The 19,816-nt window shown below is 50.9% G+C and overlaps 1 protein-coding gene across 2 annotated transcripts in view; it reads left to right on the top strand.

Moving 5' to 3' along the window:
• Positions 1-5,884: 5,884 nt before the first annotated feature.
• The window catches only part of LOC136971994 (dachshund homolog 1-like), a 44,678-nt gene continuing 30,746 nt past the window's right edge, over positions 5,885-19,816 (top strand). Inside the window, exon 1 of one of the 2 annotated variants that reach the window (XM_067266529.1) lies at positions 5,885-7,212. In XM_067266529.1, coding sequence (XP_067122630.1) covers positions 6,488-7,212 — 725 coding nt within the window. In that variant the 5' untranslated portion in view covers positions 5,885-6,487. The remainder of the gene's footprint in view (positions 7,213-19,816) is intronic. The other variant, XM_067266530.1, reaches the window with a different exon arrangement.

A 19,816-nucleotide genomic window follows, 5' to 3' on the forward strand; every position in this document is an offset into this window, starting at 1 on the left:
ATTGCCTTTCTTTTAACGTTGCTGACAATCGGTCACAATCACCGGTGTTTATTAGAGGATTGGCAGCACCGAATCCGGAAACGATTTAAGCTTTAACAACACCTTAAGACGTCGATAGACTTAAGTCTGGCTTCGATATTGATGTGGCCGAGTTTCTAGAACAAAAATAATTGCACAAATGTTTCTATATGCTAATTTACTTGTCAGTTAGACAGGATATTTGGTTCTTTTCTACACACAGGCACACACATCCAATTTAAGCCCGCAACCCTCTATTACTTTACAGCTTCAACCCTTTAGATTGGCTTCTATAACTTTTCATTAGGGGGTTATCGCAGTTGGCAACACTTTTAAACTCACCCCCTTTTGGCCGAAAACGTTTATTTTATTATTTTTTTAAAACCAGGAGGAGTTTGGGAGGGAGGGAGGGAATTTTCGGAAGTCGAAAACTTCTGGAGAGGAGGGGAAGAAGGGGTAGAAAAAAAAAAGAATACGTAAACAAATAGAAGAATTTAACGCCGGTTTTCTTCGTTAAAAATGCGAGCCTCCTGCAATTAATTTAGGAGTTTACAATTTTATTATAAGAAAACTTTGTTTCCTTTAGCTATTTAATAGATAGTTTTAACATCAAATGATAATTGACAAACTCGTTTTCGACAACATTAAAATCGTTTTCCGTTACGCCCCTCGGGCATAACTCCATTTTCTATACTCTCCAACCTTTTCAATACTTCATTGAGGGTTAATTAGACAAACCTTCGGACTTAAACAAACAATCGAAAGTGATCACACTACAAAACCTCAAGAATTTTAAACAAACTTTCCTTTATTTTCTAGTCAACTGTTACTTTAGCAAACACGGGTAAGAATTACAGCCCGGGGTTACGATCGTAAAGATTCGATCGACCGAGCTCGCTCCTAACTTCATATTTTTCTGCCAACACAAACTTGGGTCCACACTCCCCCCACATTCTTAATAATTATCTTCGTCTATTGACTCTTACGTGGGGGGGCGATTTCCATTGTCTGGGTGTTTGGAACGAGGGACGACGGCGATGATGATGATGATGATGCTTGCAGCTCGGAACGACAATCATTCGGACGACGGGGCGATTGAAACACTGGCAAATTGGCCGAGCTCCTACCCTACATAATAGATAAACCGGGTGGAAGGAAGGCGCAACCGGTAGAACTAACATATAACCCGCACTCGATTACCCCGCTCGGTGGTAACAAAACAGGCACTCTAGTTAGAAAAAAGGCAGCATTAACGGCTAGTAAATTATATCGAGTCTCGTCTTCTCGGTGTAATTTCTATCGACGTCATAAATCAACCAATACAATCGGTTCCCTATAGTCGCCGATCGAAGTACAGATGTTAGGGGTATACAATACAAATGCGCCCGGCCACCTACCGTGTTTAAAAAGAACAGATGTCACGGTGAATGGGACAAACTAGGCAGTGTCACAACATTAATACACGATGACCACTCCCGGCAAGTCGAAAAATGCAAAGACACCTGGAACATAATAAGAAGAGCAGATGTGGAGGCATAAAATAGGAGGGAGAGAGAGAGAGAGAGAGAGAGAAAAGAGGGGGAAAAAAGAGGAAGAGGAGAGAAGGGAAAGAATTTCGTCGGCGAGAGAGAAACGTTTGTAAAAGATGCATTAATTACCCCTTATTATTAGAAGCAAAGTCGATAAGTCACCGCTCGTTGGCAGATAATCCTTGACTAATGCGAAATCATTATTGCCAAGATAACAACCATATGGATACATTAGTTGAGCAGTGTACAATTATACTTATCTAAAGTTCACAATAAGGCCGGCGGTTTACGTAGATTATAATTATTATTAGTGCGCTTTTCGATTGTTTGGTGTCTATCTTAAGCTAAAGAAGAGAAAACAATGTCTCGAGACACGGCTAACAAAAGCTTCTCCCCTTCATTTAGTGTGTGTGTGAGAGAGAGAGAGAGAGAGTGCAAATCAAAAGAATGCCTTAATGTGACGAGAGGTATCTGAGTCAATAAAACCCCGGCTGAATGCTTGTCGCCCGGGCTTTACGGCGAATTATATAAGAAACCTCAATTCTTAATGACCTTCCTTTTCTTTCCACCCCAAAATACGATTAATGCGCGGATCCCGGGCAATCCCTTCTTTTTAACTCCTCCATTACTAACATTTCTACTTTATTTTCCCCACTTTATTTCCTAAAATGGTTTTCTCGGACATTTGTCGCATTCATTTTATTTCGCTCCCTCCTCCCGCTCGACTGTTACGCGCGCGAATCCCGCATCGATCTTCTCTAAAAACCAAGCGCCCGCGCCCGCGAGCGAGGGGTGGGTCAAAAATAAAAAAGTTTGCGTAATTTTTTTCCCGTAACGCGTATGGTAGTTGAGAAAACGGACGATAGATGGCGCCGTTCGAGCACCCCTTACTCCGTCGACCTTTTTTTTTAAATTCTTCTTCTTCTTCTTCCTTCCCCTCCGGTCGGACGTCCAACGATAGGAAGCGTGTTCAATTAAACAATTTCCCTCCCCCCTCGGTCCACTTCCGTATCCCCCGGTCGAACGTGGTCGTCTTGGCAACCGACGGTGTCACTCTCTTCAATTACCTCTCGGAGCGGCCAGGTGGTCATGCGACCGTCGAGTCTGCCGACATGATTGGCAAACAATAGCCAGACTTTATTGAAATAGTTACGCTTCGACCATTCTATTCCGTCGCTCGTGACAGGTTGCGTGACGTCGAACACCTCGCGTCACTTTCGTCCGTTATTTTTGCCAGCCCATTGGATTTTTATTAACGAAAAGGTTATCCTTCCGAGAAATTATTATTCCAAATGCGCCCCACTCTCCCCGTCCTACTTTTTCCGGACGGGAGGGGAGCGCGAGACGCGATTCTTACCTGTTGGGCGTGGGGGAAGTGCGAGGAAATTCCGAAAAAAGCCGCAACTTCCGGGAACGACGAGGGCGCAAACACACCGGAAACGACGGCGCGAGCAACAACGCGCGCGGGGGATTTAAATATATATATATATTTATATAGGAGAAGCGGGGAAGAAAAAGGAGGAAAGGGGGAGGAAACGGGGAAAACAAGATCGATAAAAATTAACAAATAAAAAAAGGGGGCAAAACTCGGCCGCAGAAAAAAAAACAAGTGGCAAAACGTATAAAAATCGGGAAAAAAGAAGATGGAGTCGGTTACGCGGATTAATATCGTCACAATCTGCGAGATTCAATAATAAAAAAGAAGAAGAAGAAGAGGAGGAGGAATAAGATAAAAAAAACCTCATTTATTTCTTTCTTCTAATAAAAAATTACGGCATTTGCAAGAGTAACATTTAAAAAGTATCCATTTCTAGCCTCGACGTCGAAGCCATCAAAAGGAAAATGGCATAAAAAATAACCGGACTTTCAGAAAAGACGAAACAATGGGGTAGAGCACGTGCGGTGCACCACGTGGATACTTTATAGTTGGAAGCAACCGAGTTTAATCCATTCTAATATGACAGCGGAGGAGCCGGACGGCATGCCAAAGGACGTCCGCTCTTATTATTCTACTTTTATTACGGTACATCCGACGGCAGTAACTCAAGCAGTCGGTAGAGGAATTTGCATACAGATATGCGCCTTCCAGGAGCTAAAACGAGACACGGGCGATCATGCAAATCGGCTCGTTTTATATCCGACCCCGACCAGCGCCTTCTGCACCTTCTGCACCCTCCACCGGAACTTCCCCCGATCCGCTGACGTCACCTTCCTGTTACTCGGACATTCGGTTCCCACCCGCAATTTTACGTTGGGGATGGATTCGGGCCCGTCTCCTCGTGCTCCTCCCCCTCCCCCGAGCGCGAGACCCGGATCGATGTCCGCGCCAACCTTAACGACCGCGTAAATCTACCGGTGGTTTTCAATTCGCCGGCGGGAAATTCGCTGGCGAAGAGGAGCAGCGAGACATTTTTCTTTTTTTCTTTTTATTTTTTATTTTTTTGTTTTTTCCAGGCCGATTACTTCTGTTTCTTACATATAATTAACGGGCGATAACTCGAGTTCGACATAAATTAAAAAGGAGGACGAATTATTGGTCAATCCTTTCGCCAGACTGACCAATGAGCAGCGGTAAAAATTTTATGCTAATTCCTTTCGACTCGCGGCCCGAGTCGGGCGTTTTCGTCGCGCGATTTATCGCTTATTAACGATCCGCGATAAGCGGGCCGCTTTCGCCGTCCACCCGTAATTATCGACCCTTAGAGTACAGTTCGAGCTCTTGGCGGTTATTATTATTATTATTATTACTAGTATGGCTCCGTCCGTTTTTCTCGCCTGGCCAAAAGGCGAGGACGTCCTTCTGGGGATCGGTCCTCCCCCCGGACGTATGGTCTGGTATAATCCCCCCCCGACCGTAATCGGTGGTTTCTGGTGGAAGAAATGTAGAGCCTTCTTTTTCCGAGCGTTTCGGCCGCGAAAGCGACGATTGGTAAAAGTCGCGCGGGCGACGGAAGGAGTTGGCGAGAGAGAGAGAGAGAGAAAAAAAATGCGGAAAAGAACGGCATTTCCGGTTAATAGCGGCACTCGTTGTGTATAAAGAGGCAACCGGAAGATTGGGCTTCTCCCCGCTTTTAAATTTATTTAATGCCTTTCCCCCGAAATCCTCTTCTCGTCGTCGACATAAAAAAGAACCGCCCGACTAATCGCAATTTACGCAATTTTCACTTTTGCTAAATATCGCTTTTCTCGCGCGTAATTTCTCATTCGTTCCCGGTCTTAATGCTCGCGCCCATTTCTCTCGCTATTTTTTACCTATTTAATTTTTCGCCCGCATCGTAAATTACTTAAAGAAGAGCGCCGAGTTCCGGGGTCCTTCCAGGGGGCCCGAGCGACGTGCGGATGGTCGCTATAGTCATCGAAAGCGACGATCGCGCGAAAACAACACAGAGAACCCGTTGCAACGCCAATTAATTCGGTTTATTTAAAGCGATCTTTCTCTTCCCCCCTCTCCGTCCTCTTTTCTCGCATTCGCCCCCGTTTTATTAAGACACGTACAGGCGTCCGTCCGTAACGCCGTCCCGCGCTTGGTTTTAAGAGGGGAGAAGCGTAACTTTGTAAAGTGAAGAGGGGAGGAGCGTTAACAAACGTGGTATTTATATTTAGTTACCGGACCCCCCTTCCCAGTAGGAATTTTATAGGTCTACGTTCGGGCGGCGATAATAGAGGTCGCTACACTTGCCGTCTACTTGTTATTCCGTACGCTTAACACGAGCGTGATTACCGAAAGGTAGAGTTCGAGCTCGCGCAATCACTTATTTTCCGTATGATTTTTACGGCCTTCCTCGGCATCCGGTAGGCGCCGTTCGACCTTTGACCTTTCTTCCGAGTCTTTTTTTTCCGTGGCGGGCCCGAGAGGGGCGCAATCCCCAATCTCGGCCGGGAAGGGGGGAGAGTCCAGTTCGATTTCCTCCTCCGAAATACGGTAACCCGGTTTTTCGTCTCCGACTCTAATTTCGTTCGACCGATTTTACGGACGGGGGAAGGAATCGACCAGGTAAATCGTCCCGAAGGAGGAAGGGCCCTTCCGCTTCCCCGATTTCGTCTCCGCGCCCGAAGACGGGAGCGAAGGGGGAGGGGCAAAAAAGCCGCACCTTGGACGGTACTCGGGACCAATGAAAAAACTCGCCTGATTTGGGTATAATCTCGCGCTCCGGTCCGAGATTTAGAGAGCGGAGTTGCGCGCTCCGAGAATAAAAGGGGAAGAAATTAAAGAAAAAAGTGCGTAATTCCCACCCTGGAATTGCAGAAATGACTTTAAGATAGGGAAGTTTCGGCCCGGTGCGAAGTAGTTTGTACGGGTGGGGGGAGGGAGCTGCGAGAAGGGAGGGAGAAGTAAAGAAAGAGATCATTTTTCGATCCGCTTAAGACTTTACCTGCCGCCCAATTATTGACGAATATAAAATTAAAAAAAAAAAGAAATGCTAAAAAACAGAAAAGGCTCCGGCGTGATTAATGACGCTTATCAAAAAAGAGCATCGACGAAGCGAAGACTGATGCGGAGGTGAAAGAATTCCTTCCCTCCCGTTTTTTCCCTAAACAAATACTTTTGTCTTTCTCTACGGTGGAGCCAATTTCCCTTCGGAAAGAAGAGCGTTTCGGGGGTGGGCCCGGTGGCGGGGTCGCCCCCTGGTGGGAAGAAATAAATTTAGAAAAAATAAGAGTCTCACCGCGGGTGCGGGTGGCGATTCGCGGAGTCCGGACACGAGAGAGGCGAAGGGAACATGCGCGCCGGCGACGGTAAGTAGGCGACGACGGCGGCTTTCTGGTGTCTGCGAGACGCGGTTCGGCGGTGAAGCGCCAACGCGGGACGAGGGAGGAGGAGGGCCGTGATTGGCCGACAGTTGGCGAGGACGGCCCGGTAGCGGGATAAGCGCGCGGTCGCGCCGTCGACGTGCCAGTATCGGTGCAGCCGCGGCGAGGTGTACTCGCGCTCGGAACCGATGGACGACGGTAGGGGGCACTGCACCCCCTCGCCCGCTTCTGGTCTGGCGTCGCCGCACTCCCTTCAGACACCCCCGAATCTGGAGCCAGGTGTCATCGTCACCGAATCGGACGGACTCAGCCCCAAGCATGGACAGCAGACGTCGGGCCTCCTGGCCTCGCCCCGCTCCGCTCTGGAAACGCCGCCGCGCCGCTCGCCGGTTAGCCCGGCGGGCCTGGCGCCCGTTCAGGTGCCCCAGCACAAGGGCTACCCGCCGGCCGGAATGAACGGGGGCGTCCCCAAACACTGCCTGGACGCCTTTCACCCGCGCGGCGGCGGCGGCGGCGGACCCGCGGTCGGGACGCCCGTCTCGGCCCCGGCCGCCCTGGCCTACGGGGGCAGGCCCGCCCATCCCCCCTCGCCGCCCGGGGTGCCGGCTGACGTGTCGGTCAACGAGTGTCGTCTCATCGACTACAGAGGTGCCAAAGTGGCCGCCTTCCTGGTCAACGCCGAGTACCTTCTCTGTTTACCTCAGGCCTTCGAGCTGTTTCTCAAGCATCTGGTGGGAGGACTACACACCGTGTACACCAAGTTGAAAAGATTGGACATCACTCCCATCGTGTGCAACGTGGAACAGGTGAGAATCCTTAGAGGACTCGGAGCTATTCAGCCAGGTGTTAATCGTTGCAAGTTGCTGTCGTGTAAGGACTTTGACACGCTGTACAAGGACTGCACCACGGCCAGGTACGTGTCTAGTCCTTTTCTACGCTCCGTTCGCGCCGTCGGTCGCTCGCTCCCCTCCGCCTGCCGCCTGGCCCGGGGGGAAACGAGCGGCGGAAGGCGCCCTCCTGCTGTCCGGCGCGTTCCCGAGGAAGTGGAGGGCCCGGGGGCCCGTGGAAAAAATCCACCGGAGAAAAAGGGGTAGAGGAAAGAGGACGGGGAAAGGCTAGCCAGCCAGCCAGCCAGCCAGCGCGCGCGCGCGCCCGGACCATCCCCGATTAAGGCGATCGGCGGATAAACAATATTAACAAATATTGTCGCGCACAAACATATCCTCGGGAGCTGCGCTCTAATCCTTCGCGCCGCCGGGTCCGAGTGGGAGGCGCAAATCCCCTCGGCTTATTATCGAGTTTAACGGATAACGTCTCTATATTTACATACTTATTAATTTATTAGACGACGACCGGGGAAGATCCTTTCTCGACCTTCCCGGACGGCGGCGCCCTCTACGCTCCTTCCCGTCGTTTCCACCCGCGAACGGATCCCTCTTCCGCCCGTTCTCGGTGGAAAAAGTCGTTCTCCGCGCCCTAAACGCGCCGGTTGCCGCGGCGACCGCGCCGGCTTACCTCGGCTATTTTCTCCCTTTTATCCTACAATTTTGGCGCTTGTTGCATTGTCTACGCTTCCGTACGAAATTTCCGTCCCTCTCTCATTCGTCCGGGGCCAGGATTCGGTCCCCTCCTAATTTCGCACCCGAAATATTCGGCGCGCGCCGCGCATACCGTTCCGGCAGCGCCAACAAAAGACTACGGTCCTGTCCTCCTCCCCCGTCGTCGGGAAGGACCGAGGAACGAAACCCCGATTAACCGGGACGAAGAGAACAACGTCACAGTTCGAAATGCGCGGGGAAAGGGCAGAAGTCGGGGGGAGGGTAGAGTTTTGACGGGCGAGGCGCGAAGGATTAGAGTAATCCCGGATAAGACGCTGGTTACGAGGGAAGGAACCGGGCGAGTTTTTTGGAGTCGCGCGCTTAGAAAGGGAGAGTTAACATCTGTCGAGAGGAGGCGACGATCGAACGGGAGCGGCGGGGGGTCGCCGTCCTTCCGCTCGTACGCGACCCCGAATAAAAAAAATAACAAACCGATGACTCACGGCTTGCGGTGGCGACGCCAAACGTGATCGACGCGACCGACGCGTCGGTCGGTCGCGCCGGTCCCGAGCGAAAGGGGACGAAAAACCCCCGAACCCGTCGGTGGGCGCCTGCGCGGTTAATCTCTTTAATCGCGATTTTACTATTTATTTAATCGCCCGTTTTATTGTTCGATTTATTAAATTCTTAGCGCGCCCTTTACGAGCCAGAAAACGGCCGAAAAGTTCGGTTCGAAACGAAACGACGTTCTTACGGGCGGCGAGATTGGTCCGGGCGAAATTTTATTCTTTTCTCTTATTGGACGGGCCGACGGGGGGAGGAAGGAAATCCGATTTTGATTTTCAATAAGGCAAGGCGGCGTTAAAAGTCGAAAGACTAAAGGTGAAACGTAAATCTATCCCCTTTTAACCCGGCTTTCCGCTTTCGGCGCCCGTTAATGGCAAGGGGGAAAGGAAGAAAGATCGGTCACCGTCGGGACGACGCCCAGACCCTTTATCGCCGGGCCCGGGCCCGGAGAAAAAAGAAACAGGCCTAGTAGTGCCCCGGTCGATATTCGCCTTCCCATAACACTAGGGAGGCCGGCCGAGACACGTATCTAAGTCCATCGATCGCTCTCACTTGGTCCCCGTCATCAACGTTAATTGACGTAGAACACTACGAACACCGAAACTTAAAGGGGTCCGAGGCAAAAATCTTAAAACTTGTGTCGGTCCGAACGGGGCCCGATTTGCACCTAAGCTAAAGAAACCGCAATTTGACATCAGGTGTCGAGTCTGTGTTTAGCTTAGGGCCTCCATATCTGTATGGTTATTTGGTAGAGGGAGTAGGCCCGTTATGTGTTATAACTTAAAATCACAATGAGTCTAAATCCAAGTGTTTCGGCGTGGCTAACAAAAGAGAAACGTAGGCAGATGCTTTGGTCCAAGCTCCAGCTAGACCTGTGTTTCTCGACTTCTTCTCACAAGTCTCCCCCTTTTAGTGTAAATTTCTTCTAGTCGTCCCCTTAACCAAACTACAAAGAACGATACTATATAATTATTTGTTATACAAGTCCATTCTTACATCCGTTATAGGGTAGCTGTTGGATTATAGGGTAGAGGCACCGGGCACGTGGTCCCCGTCTGAAAAGCTTTTATACGTCTAACTTATACAGTGTTCTCTTGACGTAAGTTTTCTAAATTGGTCACTATAGAAAGAGATATACGAACATATTTTCAGGGGGGTGAAGAGTATCGTGTACTGTACTTTCCCGATGTTCTTTTCTTTTATATCTAAACGGCGTTACATTCTTTACACCTTTCTCACCCCGTGGAGAAGAGCCAATTGGGACGAAATTGTAGGTCTTTCTTCTCTTAATTACCACCCTTTTAGTAATCGTAGTGTTATTTTTTTACTGTTCGTCTGTGTCCTAGTGTTGCGGGTCCTTGGCCATTTCGGTAGGACACAAAATAACCCGCACAAAGTAACGAAATCGTTGTTTCTGCCAACTTAGAAACGGCGCTTTAATGCCATTTAACGAAATACCTGTAAGAGTTAAACGAGAATTTCGGGCCTAGGCCCCATTAATTAGGCCTAAGAATACCTCCGTTTTCAGGTATGATTTTTACCTGGAAGACCGTCGGATGGAAAGACAGATTTGTGTGTGTTTTTTGGCAACCGAATTAGAGGGGATCCTTTGAAAACGATGAAGGTATCGGAAGAGGTTCTTGGTTCTATTCTGTCGGGCAGATTTAATGCTGAAGGTAAAATTTTCGGCGTAGGCGCGCGGCCCTCTTCGCCTTTTGACACTATCGGATCTAAGTAATTCCCCGTGTTAAGATAATCCTACGGTCGAGGCGCAAATTCGATCGAATTCTCCCGGCCCCCGACGTCTAGGCCTGGTTTGGACGGACGGACTGACGGACGGACGAACATCGACCGCATTCCTTGGTTAAAGTTAACACTTCTGGATACTTTACGGAGTTTGTGGGACAGAGCGAAGTGGGCCTCCTATTTGTTAAAACGTTACTTTACTTAGACATTTCGGGAGGGTCTGGTTTAAAGTGAAGAAAAGTAACTGGTCTCTGCCACTTTTCGGCGTTTTCTAACCCAGTTTCCAGCGTAGAATTTCGGAGAAAGTCTGAAAAACCTGCGTTACGACTCCACCTACGACAGGTGGGGGGCCCCGGTTACGCCGCCGGAGATTCGCAGTCCGATCGCGTCGATGTGGTTCGATAGAGGGCGTGGCCGTCGGTCTTTACGACCAGACGTCTTTCTCGTTCGGTACCGCACCGTCGTGACATAACAATGGATTTTCTGGTGTGCGCGCCTATTGTTAACACGATGTTCGCCACAAACGGGCGCACGCGACCGTCCATCTCCTGCACTAAACGTCGCGTCGCCCAATTGACATCCGCGATAGCGATTTTTCGCCTCTTTCCGGGGTCCGGAAAGAAGATGAAGAACCTTTTCGTTTCCATTTTCGGGCATAAATGGAAGGCGAGTGGCGAGAGAGAGGAAATAATTCTGAATGGCCGATATTCCTCCCTTCCATTTAAGGATACGAACTGTATTGTTATCGAGAGTCCAGCGTGTAGTGTCTCCCGATAAATCACTGGACCCGAAAGAAGGCGGAAGAATGGTTAGAAATTCGGGTCCTGAATCTGGGATTTGGCGTTAACACCTCTTTCCGAGTGAGTTAAAAAGGAAAATTCGGGCCTCCCGTTAAGGACCGGCGAAGAAAAGAAGACGCGATAATGGGGGAGCGCGAAGTTACGACCGTCCGATACTTTTAAAGAAAAACAGATAAGTCTCGGGGCGGCAAACGAAGGTTCTAAATAACACGGGTCGTCCCTCCGTCGGCCTCCTCGCCGAAATTCTGAGGTAAGGAGGCGACGACGCGCGCGCTGCGGGTGCGTCAGAAAGAAGTATTTAAAGGGGGGAGAAAGCCGAGAGGAAGCTTGGGGGAGCGAGCGCCGGGCGGTGTAAAGAAAGTTAAGGGAATAAAAGATTGGATTAGGGACGAGGTAATCCGGGGCAATCGAACGAAATAAATCCCTAAAGAATATTTCCGCGCGTTAAGCTTAATTCCGTCGACAAAGAGGGCGCTCGGCCGGCCGCCACCCGACATTTGCTCAGCTGTCGGGGGTCGGCGGGGACCGGGAGAAACGTCGGGGTGTCGCCTGACGGATTTCTGTCTCGTCCTCCCCCGTCCAGGCGCGCGAGACTCCTTCCGTCCGCCCGAAATTGGAGTTTCCGCCGGTTTTCGGTGGGCCGAGGGAAAGCGGGGAGAAGAAAACGCGCGCGCGCGTCGGAGGCGTTTTGGGTCGGAGGAGAGGCGCGTCGAGTCGTTTTGTAGCCTCCAAGTGGAGTAGAATTAGCCTCGCTCTTTGTAGTCTGGCGGCCGCCTCCCCGTCCCCTTCCGAACGGGAACCGGTCGCAAGGCGAGGAGGGGTGTCCCTCCGACCGGCTCGACCTCTGCCGGCGAGGAGTACCAGCCGCCCCCTCTGCCGTCCCCGACTTTTTCCGAAAGTGGAAACGGCCGCGCGCCGCCGCGGCGCAGCGCCGATCGGCGCCGATAATTGCCTCCGGGAAGGGTCGCGCCGGGTCGGGAGCGCCGCCCGCCGCCGGGTTGACGAATGGCGGCGCAGGCGAGAACGCCGGGGGCCGTCGTAAATCGAGGCCGGGGAGGGAAGGGCCCCCGACGCCGCCTCCGGTTCCCGTTCCGTGGGATTCGTTTCTTCGTCGTCGACCTTTCCACTTTGGCACCCGGAGGTCGCCGTCGGAGGGCCTCCGCCAATCGACGCCGATCGGAACCGGGGTTGGGCCAATCGAGTAGAACGCGGCTAAGTCACGCTCGGACGGCCCACTCCGACGGACTTCGTTCCGAACTTACTCCCAGCGTTCTCTGGGCGGTCTTTGTCTCGACCCCGTCCGGGGTCGACAGCCAACGTCCAATTGTTTCCCTTCCCTTCCCTCGCTTCTTTCTCCCACCGTCTCTCTCTCTCTTCGTCCCGAACTAGCCGGCGGCGCGGTGCGGCGCTCCCCGCGCACGCCAGAGCGACGCGACCGACGGGGGGAGTCGTTTAAAAAGTCTTCTCGGACCAATTAACGGCGTCGAGAAGAAAGGAATCAGAGCGGGAAGCGTGTGGCCTTCCCCCGTTCGGACTGGAATCGGCTTTTTGTCGCACGCTGGGGTCGGAGCGGCGAGAGGCAGATCGTATCTTAATAAGGTGGAGACGAGAGCCAGGTGTTGGAACAAAGAAATGCCAGACGCACCGACAAATACGGTCGAAAATAATTTATCTGTGATTGCGTCGATCGTGACGAGAATAAAACGCCGGTTCGCAACCGGATCCAAAACGAGCCGAGCGGCCTTTTATCTCTCTCCCCTGGCATAGAATCCGAGTCTGGGGCCGTCGCTTCTTCCGTCCGCGAGCTTAATAATGGCATCCCCCCTGCGAAAATGCTCCTAATTCGCCGTAAACGTTTCTTTTTTTTACTCGTCCTCCCGATCGCCGGCCTCTTCCCTCTCGACCCCCTCCTCGGTTCACGTGTCCGGCGACTTTTTCTTCCGCGCGGTTCCTCGCCCGATAAGAGGTCGACGCGCCGTCTTCTCGAGACGGGCCGACCGTTCACCCCCCTCTTCCCTCCCTTTACCCATTTCCCTCTGTTTTTCGGAGGTCGGAGGAAGCCACTCGGGTCCTCCCCCTTTCTTTGTTTCCCGTTTCTTCACGGGAGTCTCTGGCCGGGGTGTTTCTGGCGTCTAAGGCGTTTCCGTCCACCGAAAATTCGTCCCGAAGGAAACTGTGTTTCGCCACCTCCGACAGCGGATTTAACGCCCCGTCATCGTTTCCAGGTGTTTAATAAGGGCGCGCGGTCGATAAGGAGGACCGTCGGTGGCCAGAAAGGGTGCAAGTAAGGCGACACTTTCTGGTGTTTGTAGACTATTACGACAAACACTCGAGAGGGGAGCTTAAGATTTCCGAATTTTACCGGACAGAGAAGAACCGCCAAACAACGGGGCGGGGGCGAGTGGAAGAAGGGGAGGTAGATTCGGATTACGGAGGGGAGTAGATAGTTATGGCGTTAGAGGGAGAGGATGGCGGCCTGGACCCGCGAGAAAGGTGGAAAAGGGAGCGAGAGAGAGCACTTAACGGGGGAAGGGCCGATAAGCGACGCGACTCTCTTTTTATCGTCAGACAGACGCCGACTTTCGAGTGGTGCGAAATTCGGTCCGAGTGTTTCCGCTTAATGGCGCAAACAAACGGATAAACGCAGACCCGCCGTTGGCCCCGTCTCCTCTTCCTCCGCAACAAGTATCCGTCGGCCGCCGTTCTTAAGAACGGTTGGCGACTCGGAGGAAATACCTCCGTTCCCACCACGATACTACCGGACTTCCCACTAGGCCCGACCACGCAAAGTTTGCCTTCTTTTTTTTTCTTTCCGCCTCCACTTTTCTGCAAAGAATCGATCGGGAACGATCTCCTTCCCGCGATTAAGCGCAGTCGGAGCGTCGATAATGCAATAAATAGGTTTTTGCGGGGTGAAAAAAAGAGCAATAATTCGCTTATTTTCGGCCGGTTTACTCTCGCCCGGGTCCGGGCCTACCTCTAATTAACCGCGTTAGCGGCGGAGAAGAACGGGTCGCGGGTTCGGATCTCTCTTCCCCTCCTTAAAAAGAGAAAAAAAAAAGAAAAATGGAAATCTTAACTGGAAAATCGAGAGTTAATCGAGAAATCCTCGGGCCTATACACACGCTGGGGGGTGGAAAAGAGGCGCGTAACTGCCAAAGTTTTCCGACTTTAACGCCGTAATTTGGCGTTGTAAAACTCTTGTAAATTCGTGACGCGCCGGCCTCCGTTTTTATAAAGGGTCCGGGGGGCCGAACCACGCGTTTTACAACTAATTCGGAGGAGAAGAAAAACGCGTAAACACTATTTAACTTTTTTTTCCTCCGGTTACAAACCAGTTTTTATAGCCGAGTCTCGTATTTTTGAATAAATGATGATCCGATCCTTTAGAATCTATTTGCGTCCTCTCGCGTCGCTCGTCCGTTTCTTTATTGTTTTTCGCGCTTCCCCTCTCGTCTTCTCTCCTTTTTTCAAGCTTCCCCCTCCGCACCGCCCTTAATCCAATTATACCACTCGCCGTTTTTTTCTTTCTAAAATATTAAAAAAAAGAAAAAAAGATTTCAAAGTTTCTTCCGGGCGGGACCCGATCCCCTTGAGACGGGCGGCGGGGGTGGAGGGCCCCCGAAATTCCCGCAAAAAATTAAGCACCAGTCCCTCTCCCTCTACCTGCAGTTACGTAGGAGTCAGGCCTGCCGGCTGGGTGGGGATGGGGGTACGACGTCACCGCCGAGGGTGGCAGGAGGGGGGACGTCGTTTTCGGTCACGTGACGGGATTTGAGACGACGTCGTCGCCACCCGGCGGACGTGGATTCGGCATACTAAATTATCCCTGGGAGTGTGCCGAGTCGGCAAAACGGAGAAGCGCCGAGAATACCTAAAATACCTTTTTCGTTCCGTCTGCAAAATACATTTGGCAAATTACTTCGGAGGTTTTCGGAGGATAAATTGTCATCCGCCAGAAGGGGGCGCGCTCTTTGCCGGAACGACAAGGCTAAGAAGAAAGGGGGGATTCCCTGGGAAATCGAGGGATTTCCGAGATAGAGAGGAGAGGAAGGAATTAATCCGGCGGGGGAAGCGAGAGGCGCCCACCCACCGGATGGATGGAGTAGTAAAAAGGGCCCGGGCGTGGACGGGCCGGGCGCTAACGACTCGGACTTTTACGGCCCCCGGATAATCTCCACCGTCCGACCGCCGGATTTACCCGCCGACTAAAACCCGCCATAAAATGCCACCGGGGTGGTGGGAGGGGAGGTAACCTCCGCCCGGGGTGGGTCGCCGTAAATCGAGCCGGAGGAGGCTAATCCCCTTTACCTTCCGACTTTATCGCCCTCACCGGCCGTCCCGTGCCCGGGTTTATTTCCCGATTTCGGCCGCTCTTTCACCCCCGCCGAAGATTATTTGTTGCGCGAATACCCTCGCTTTCCCACCGTAAAGTCCCCCCTCTCCACCGACGGGGAGGGAAGACAACGTTGTCTCCCTCCGGCGCAAATCGGGAAAGACGAAAGGTGAGCAAAATTTATGTCGGTAATTCGAATTGATATCGATCGCCCCGGAGCCTCTTCCTCCTCTGTTTATCGCCTTCCCACTCGGACAGGTCGGAAAGGCTTCCCTTATTAAAAATACAATAAAATCACAACAGATTTTTGGCCTTTCCGCTCGGGAGGAGCGCCTGAAAACTCCTCTTCCGTCCGGAATTCGGTGAATTCTGGAGGGTTTTTCGGATTTCCCCCCGTCGGATCACCACCGGAAGTGACGTAACCGCGAAGAAATTGTGCTAAGGTGGGTGGGAAGATGGGCTTTCCCGGCCCGGCTCGTTACCACATTCCCGGTGCTCGTAGGCGCCCGATGACCCTCCCGTTTCACACAGGGTATTCGAGTTTTGTAGTGTTTCTCCTGTTTAGTCTAAAACGTCGCCCGTAAATTATGTATCCGGCAGAGCAATTCGTTCCCATTGCCGCATTTAATATACGTAACGCAAGGATTTCCTCCGGTCTCTTTTAAATCGAGAAAATAGAATTTTTAAAGCGACTCTCGCTAAGATCGCTTACGTTCTAATACAGATAAAAATACATTGAATTATTAATACACGAAAGCGACAAAACTTGGCTTACAACACGCACCCTCGGCCGCCGTTTTCGTATTCATGGAAAAATATTTCTTTATAATAAATCGTTTTTCTTTTTCCTTTCCTTCCTTTTACAACAAAAAAAAAGTCGCGACGAGATTCGCGATGTTCGGAAGCGATTTCGGGCGAGTGCGGGCCACAAATCGGGTGGAATTTTCCGGAGGAAGGAGGTTGGTGGCGGCGGTCGAGAGAGAGATTTACAGCGATTTTAAAACAAATAAATATTCATGAAGACAAAGTTATTCGGGCAACTTCTTCATTGGATTAGGGCCGAGTCGCTGTTTGTACACTCTTTTCCTTTTTTTTTCTCTCGCTGTCGTCGCTCGATACGCCCTCGAGTGGTAGATTAGCCGGGACGAAAACTCTTCCGACGACTCTTCCTTCCCGTAACCGAGTTGGCTTTTGTCAACAGAAAATTCTTCTCCGTTTGTTGACAAGTTTTATTTTCTGGCGAAGATCCGATTGTAAATTTTTACTCGATAATTACAATTTAAAATACAAACATTCCCCACTTAATTGCGTTATCTCACTTTAGTTTCCCTAAGTGCCGTCCCGTCTTCGCCTTTCGTCCCGAAGTGGACTTTTTAACCCCCTACTCCAACTTCTAATTAACCCGGTCGACAATCCACTCCCTCCTCTTGTGTCTACGGAAACGGAGGCCCCACTTCTCCGCACCAACCGTTTCTCTCCCCCCGCTTCGTGGCCCTAGGCCCGTCCCCAATCCTTTCGGGAAATTGCCCAAATTCCAAGTCTAGCCTGGGTCTACTTGTTACGTCACACTTCCAGTTTCGACGGACGGATCGGTATTCGGTATTAAGACGAGGGAGGACCGGGCTTGGACGTTTGAGTGAGTTTTCGAGGACCACCGGAAGTAGAGAAGAGGGCTTTCCGCCAGCGGTAAAACCGCATCCAACGATTAATTGGGAGGGGGCGATTAGTAGAGTTTTCTTTCTGTCGGGTTAAGATGGGGTGGGGCCTTTTCCTCCTCCGAAAATGCTTAACCTTAGCCGATTTCTTTAGTTACAGAACTGTCCTCCCGTTCCTTTTAGGCCTGGCTCCGACGTCCACCGCCCGTCTGGCCCGGGCCCCCTTCCAACCTCCCCTTCCGAAAAGACAAGTTTTAGCGGGTCGAATGCCGGTTGGGGCGGAAGAACTCCGTCGGCGGAGGGGGGATTTCCGAGCGGGCCCTTCTTAGCTTAGTTAAGCGGATCCATAAATCGGAATTCCTTTTTGCCTCCGTCGTTCCCCCGCCTTGTATTAATCTCGGTTTCGTCCGATTCCCGGGAGGACCGGGCTTTCCGGGGACGAAAGTTTTTCCTTTTTGAGCTCCGTTCTCGTCTCGCCCCCTTTATATCGACGTTAAGAGTGTTTATGTAAATCGTCTTCGGGTCGAATTGTTTGTCCAAGATGTGTTCGCGTTACAGGTAATTAAACGGAACATAATTATGAGGGAAAGAAGTCGCTTCTAATGTCAACAGAGTCGATTTTCCCTCCAGTCTGTTTGTGGTACCCAAAACTAATTAGCGTAATCCCAAATGTGACAAGTTAGGTGGAGCTTTTTGTTCTCCGACTTCTGTAGACTGGAATTATTACGTTAGGCATCGACTTCTGTTGCTCGGTTGAAGTGGATTCGATCTTTCCTCAAAACTTCCACCCTCTTTCGCCTTTATTGAAATTCCCCCAAAAAACTTTTTTTCTCCTCCAAAACCTTCTGTCGTTAGCCGATTCTTCCCAGAGCCTAAGGACAGAAATTCCCACTTCCGGACGAAGAAATGCGTTTTACCTTCCGGATCGAACGGCCTTACCTTTCTCCCTCGGAAATCTCCCGACGGGAAAGGGGGCCCCGGTGACGTTCCTTTAGGAAGGGGCCCTAAAGTTACGAGGGGGAGCCTGGCCCGGACCTATTTTCTTCTCCCGTTTTACGATGGAAGAAGCGACTCTTCCGTCGGAAGGAGGCGGGTCTCTTTTTTAATTTTTTCGTCCGTCTCGGCGCATAAAATTATATCGAAGAGATATTCAAAATAGGCTAAATTTATTTCTTTCCGACATTCCGGAACTTCCAGTTTAAAAATTTATTACCGAACCTCCCCGGTCAGAATTTAATTAAACTTTTACCGTAACGTCGTCGTCCTATAACTTACGTTTTTCGGACGTCTCGCGATTTATAAACCCACCCGTCGCTTCCTCCCCTCCTTCCGGCCCTAATTACTGCCGGGATTTTTTTTTTTTTTGCCTCGGCGCGGGCTTCCCTTCCGACCCTACCAAACCCGGGCCTTACCAAAACAGGCCCGAAAGAAGACGAAGAATGAGACTTTTGGAGGCCCTTGTCTTCCGGAAAATCGGATTCCCCGTACGAACTTTGGAGGTGAGATGAGAGTTTATGGGAAATAGGGAAAGAAAGGGAGGTAAAAACCAGGTTAAATTAGACGATCGAAAACCCTTCTTATAATTGCGGAAGGGGGAGGAGGAGGTTCCCGTCGGGTTCGCTCCCCCCCTGACGAAATCCGGCGCACTTCTATTTCATTAGATAGCGCTTTTCTTAATCGCATTAATTTCTTTCCGTCGCCGGTGATCTCGGAGGGGTCGAAAGAAAGCGGAAGACAACTTAAAGTCGCGCGCTTAACTCGATTACCAATATGGGATTACTTCCGGCGAAAGAGGACCCGGCGTCGGTTACGGGCGACCGAGAGAGTAATGGAACTAAGACCCCGGCCGAGGACCGGAATTCGGTGGGTTGTTTGGTTTTTTTGGTCCTCCTCTCGCAGGTCCTCCTTCCGAGCCACGGCTCCTTACCTCTTTTTCTCTTCTTCCGGGACCTTCTAGCGTCTGCTAAAGACAGGAATAATTAAAACACAAACGAAGTTATCTTTGCTCGTACCGCGCGTAACGGAGGAGGAGGAGGAGGAGGGGGAAAGGGGTCTTTTGGCTTTCCGCGCGGCTAAGTGGCCCCGCCATTTACGATTTTACCCGACCTATCGATTACTTCTTCTTTAATTCACTTTACAGTCGACTTTTTAGATAATTTGGAATCTGGCTCCTCGGCCGCAGATGTTTTCGACTTCCTTCCTTCCTTCCTTCTTTCGCTCCTTTTTTCCATCGACCCGGCTCCGACGGAAACGAAAGGTCCTCTAACGGACCTCCCCCGTTTACCTCTCACGCGCACCACCTTCCCTCAACCCCTCCCCCCAGGCCAAGCCGAAAATAGTGGACCGTTTGGCCTTCCCTAAACGTCAACACTACCGGTAAAGAACCGTTTTGCGATAGCGATTTTGCCAGGCGAAATAAATAGTCGCAATCGCGTCGCGGGGCGTTATAACGAGAAAGTAGGTGTCGAGTTATAAAGCGATGGTCGTCGACGTTAAATCCGGGTGGAAGGGAGACGGTTCGTTCTGTTTAGCGGTTTCCGAGGGAAAAAAGGAACGTTTCTCCGTCCGTTGTTATAGCGGATACATACCTGAGCATACCAGCCGGGAAAGACCTAAATATGGGGAAAATTTGGCACTCCTGTGTTTATTCGGGTAAAATTTCGGATAAATCAACCCCCCTCTATCCACTTAAGCGAAGCGTTACCCCTATGGACACGCAAAATAATTAATTTCTATTGTAATAAGCGACTGTCTTTCGGAATTCTCTGCATGCGCTCTGGCTGAGTTTTTCTCAAAAAGAACACCTTTGGAATATTTTCGGGTGTCCTCGTCTTCGGCCGGTTTCTATATTAAACAATAGATGCGATTCCGCGAC

This window comes from Centruroides vittatus, unplaced genomic scaffold (genome assembly GCF_030686945.1).
Source record: "Centruroides vittatus isolate TY-2023 unplaced genomic scaffold, ASM3068694v2 contig_2747, whole genome shotgun sequence".
Classification (NCBI taxonomy): Eukaryota; Metazoa; Arthropoda; class Arachnida; order Scorpiones; family Buthidae; genus Centruroides; species Centruroides vittatus.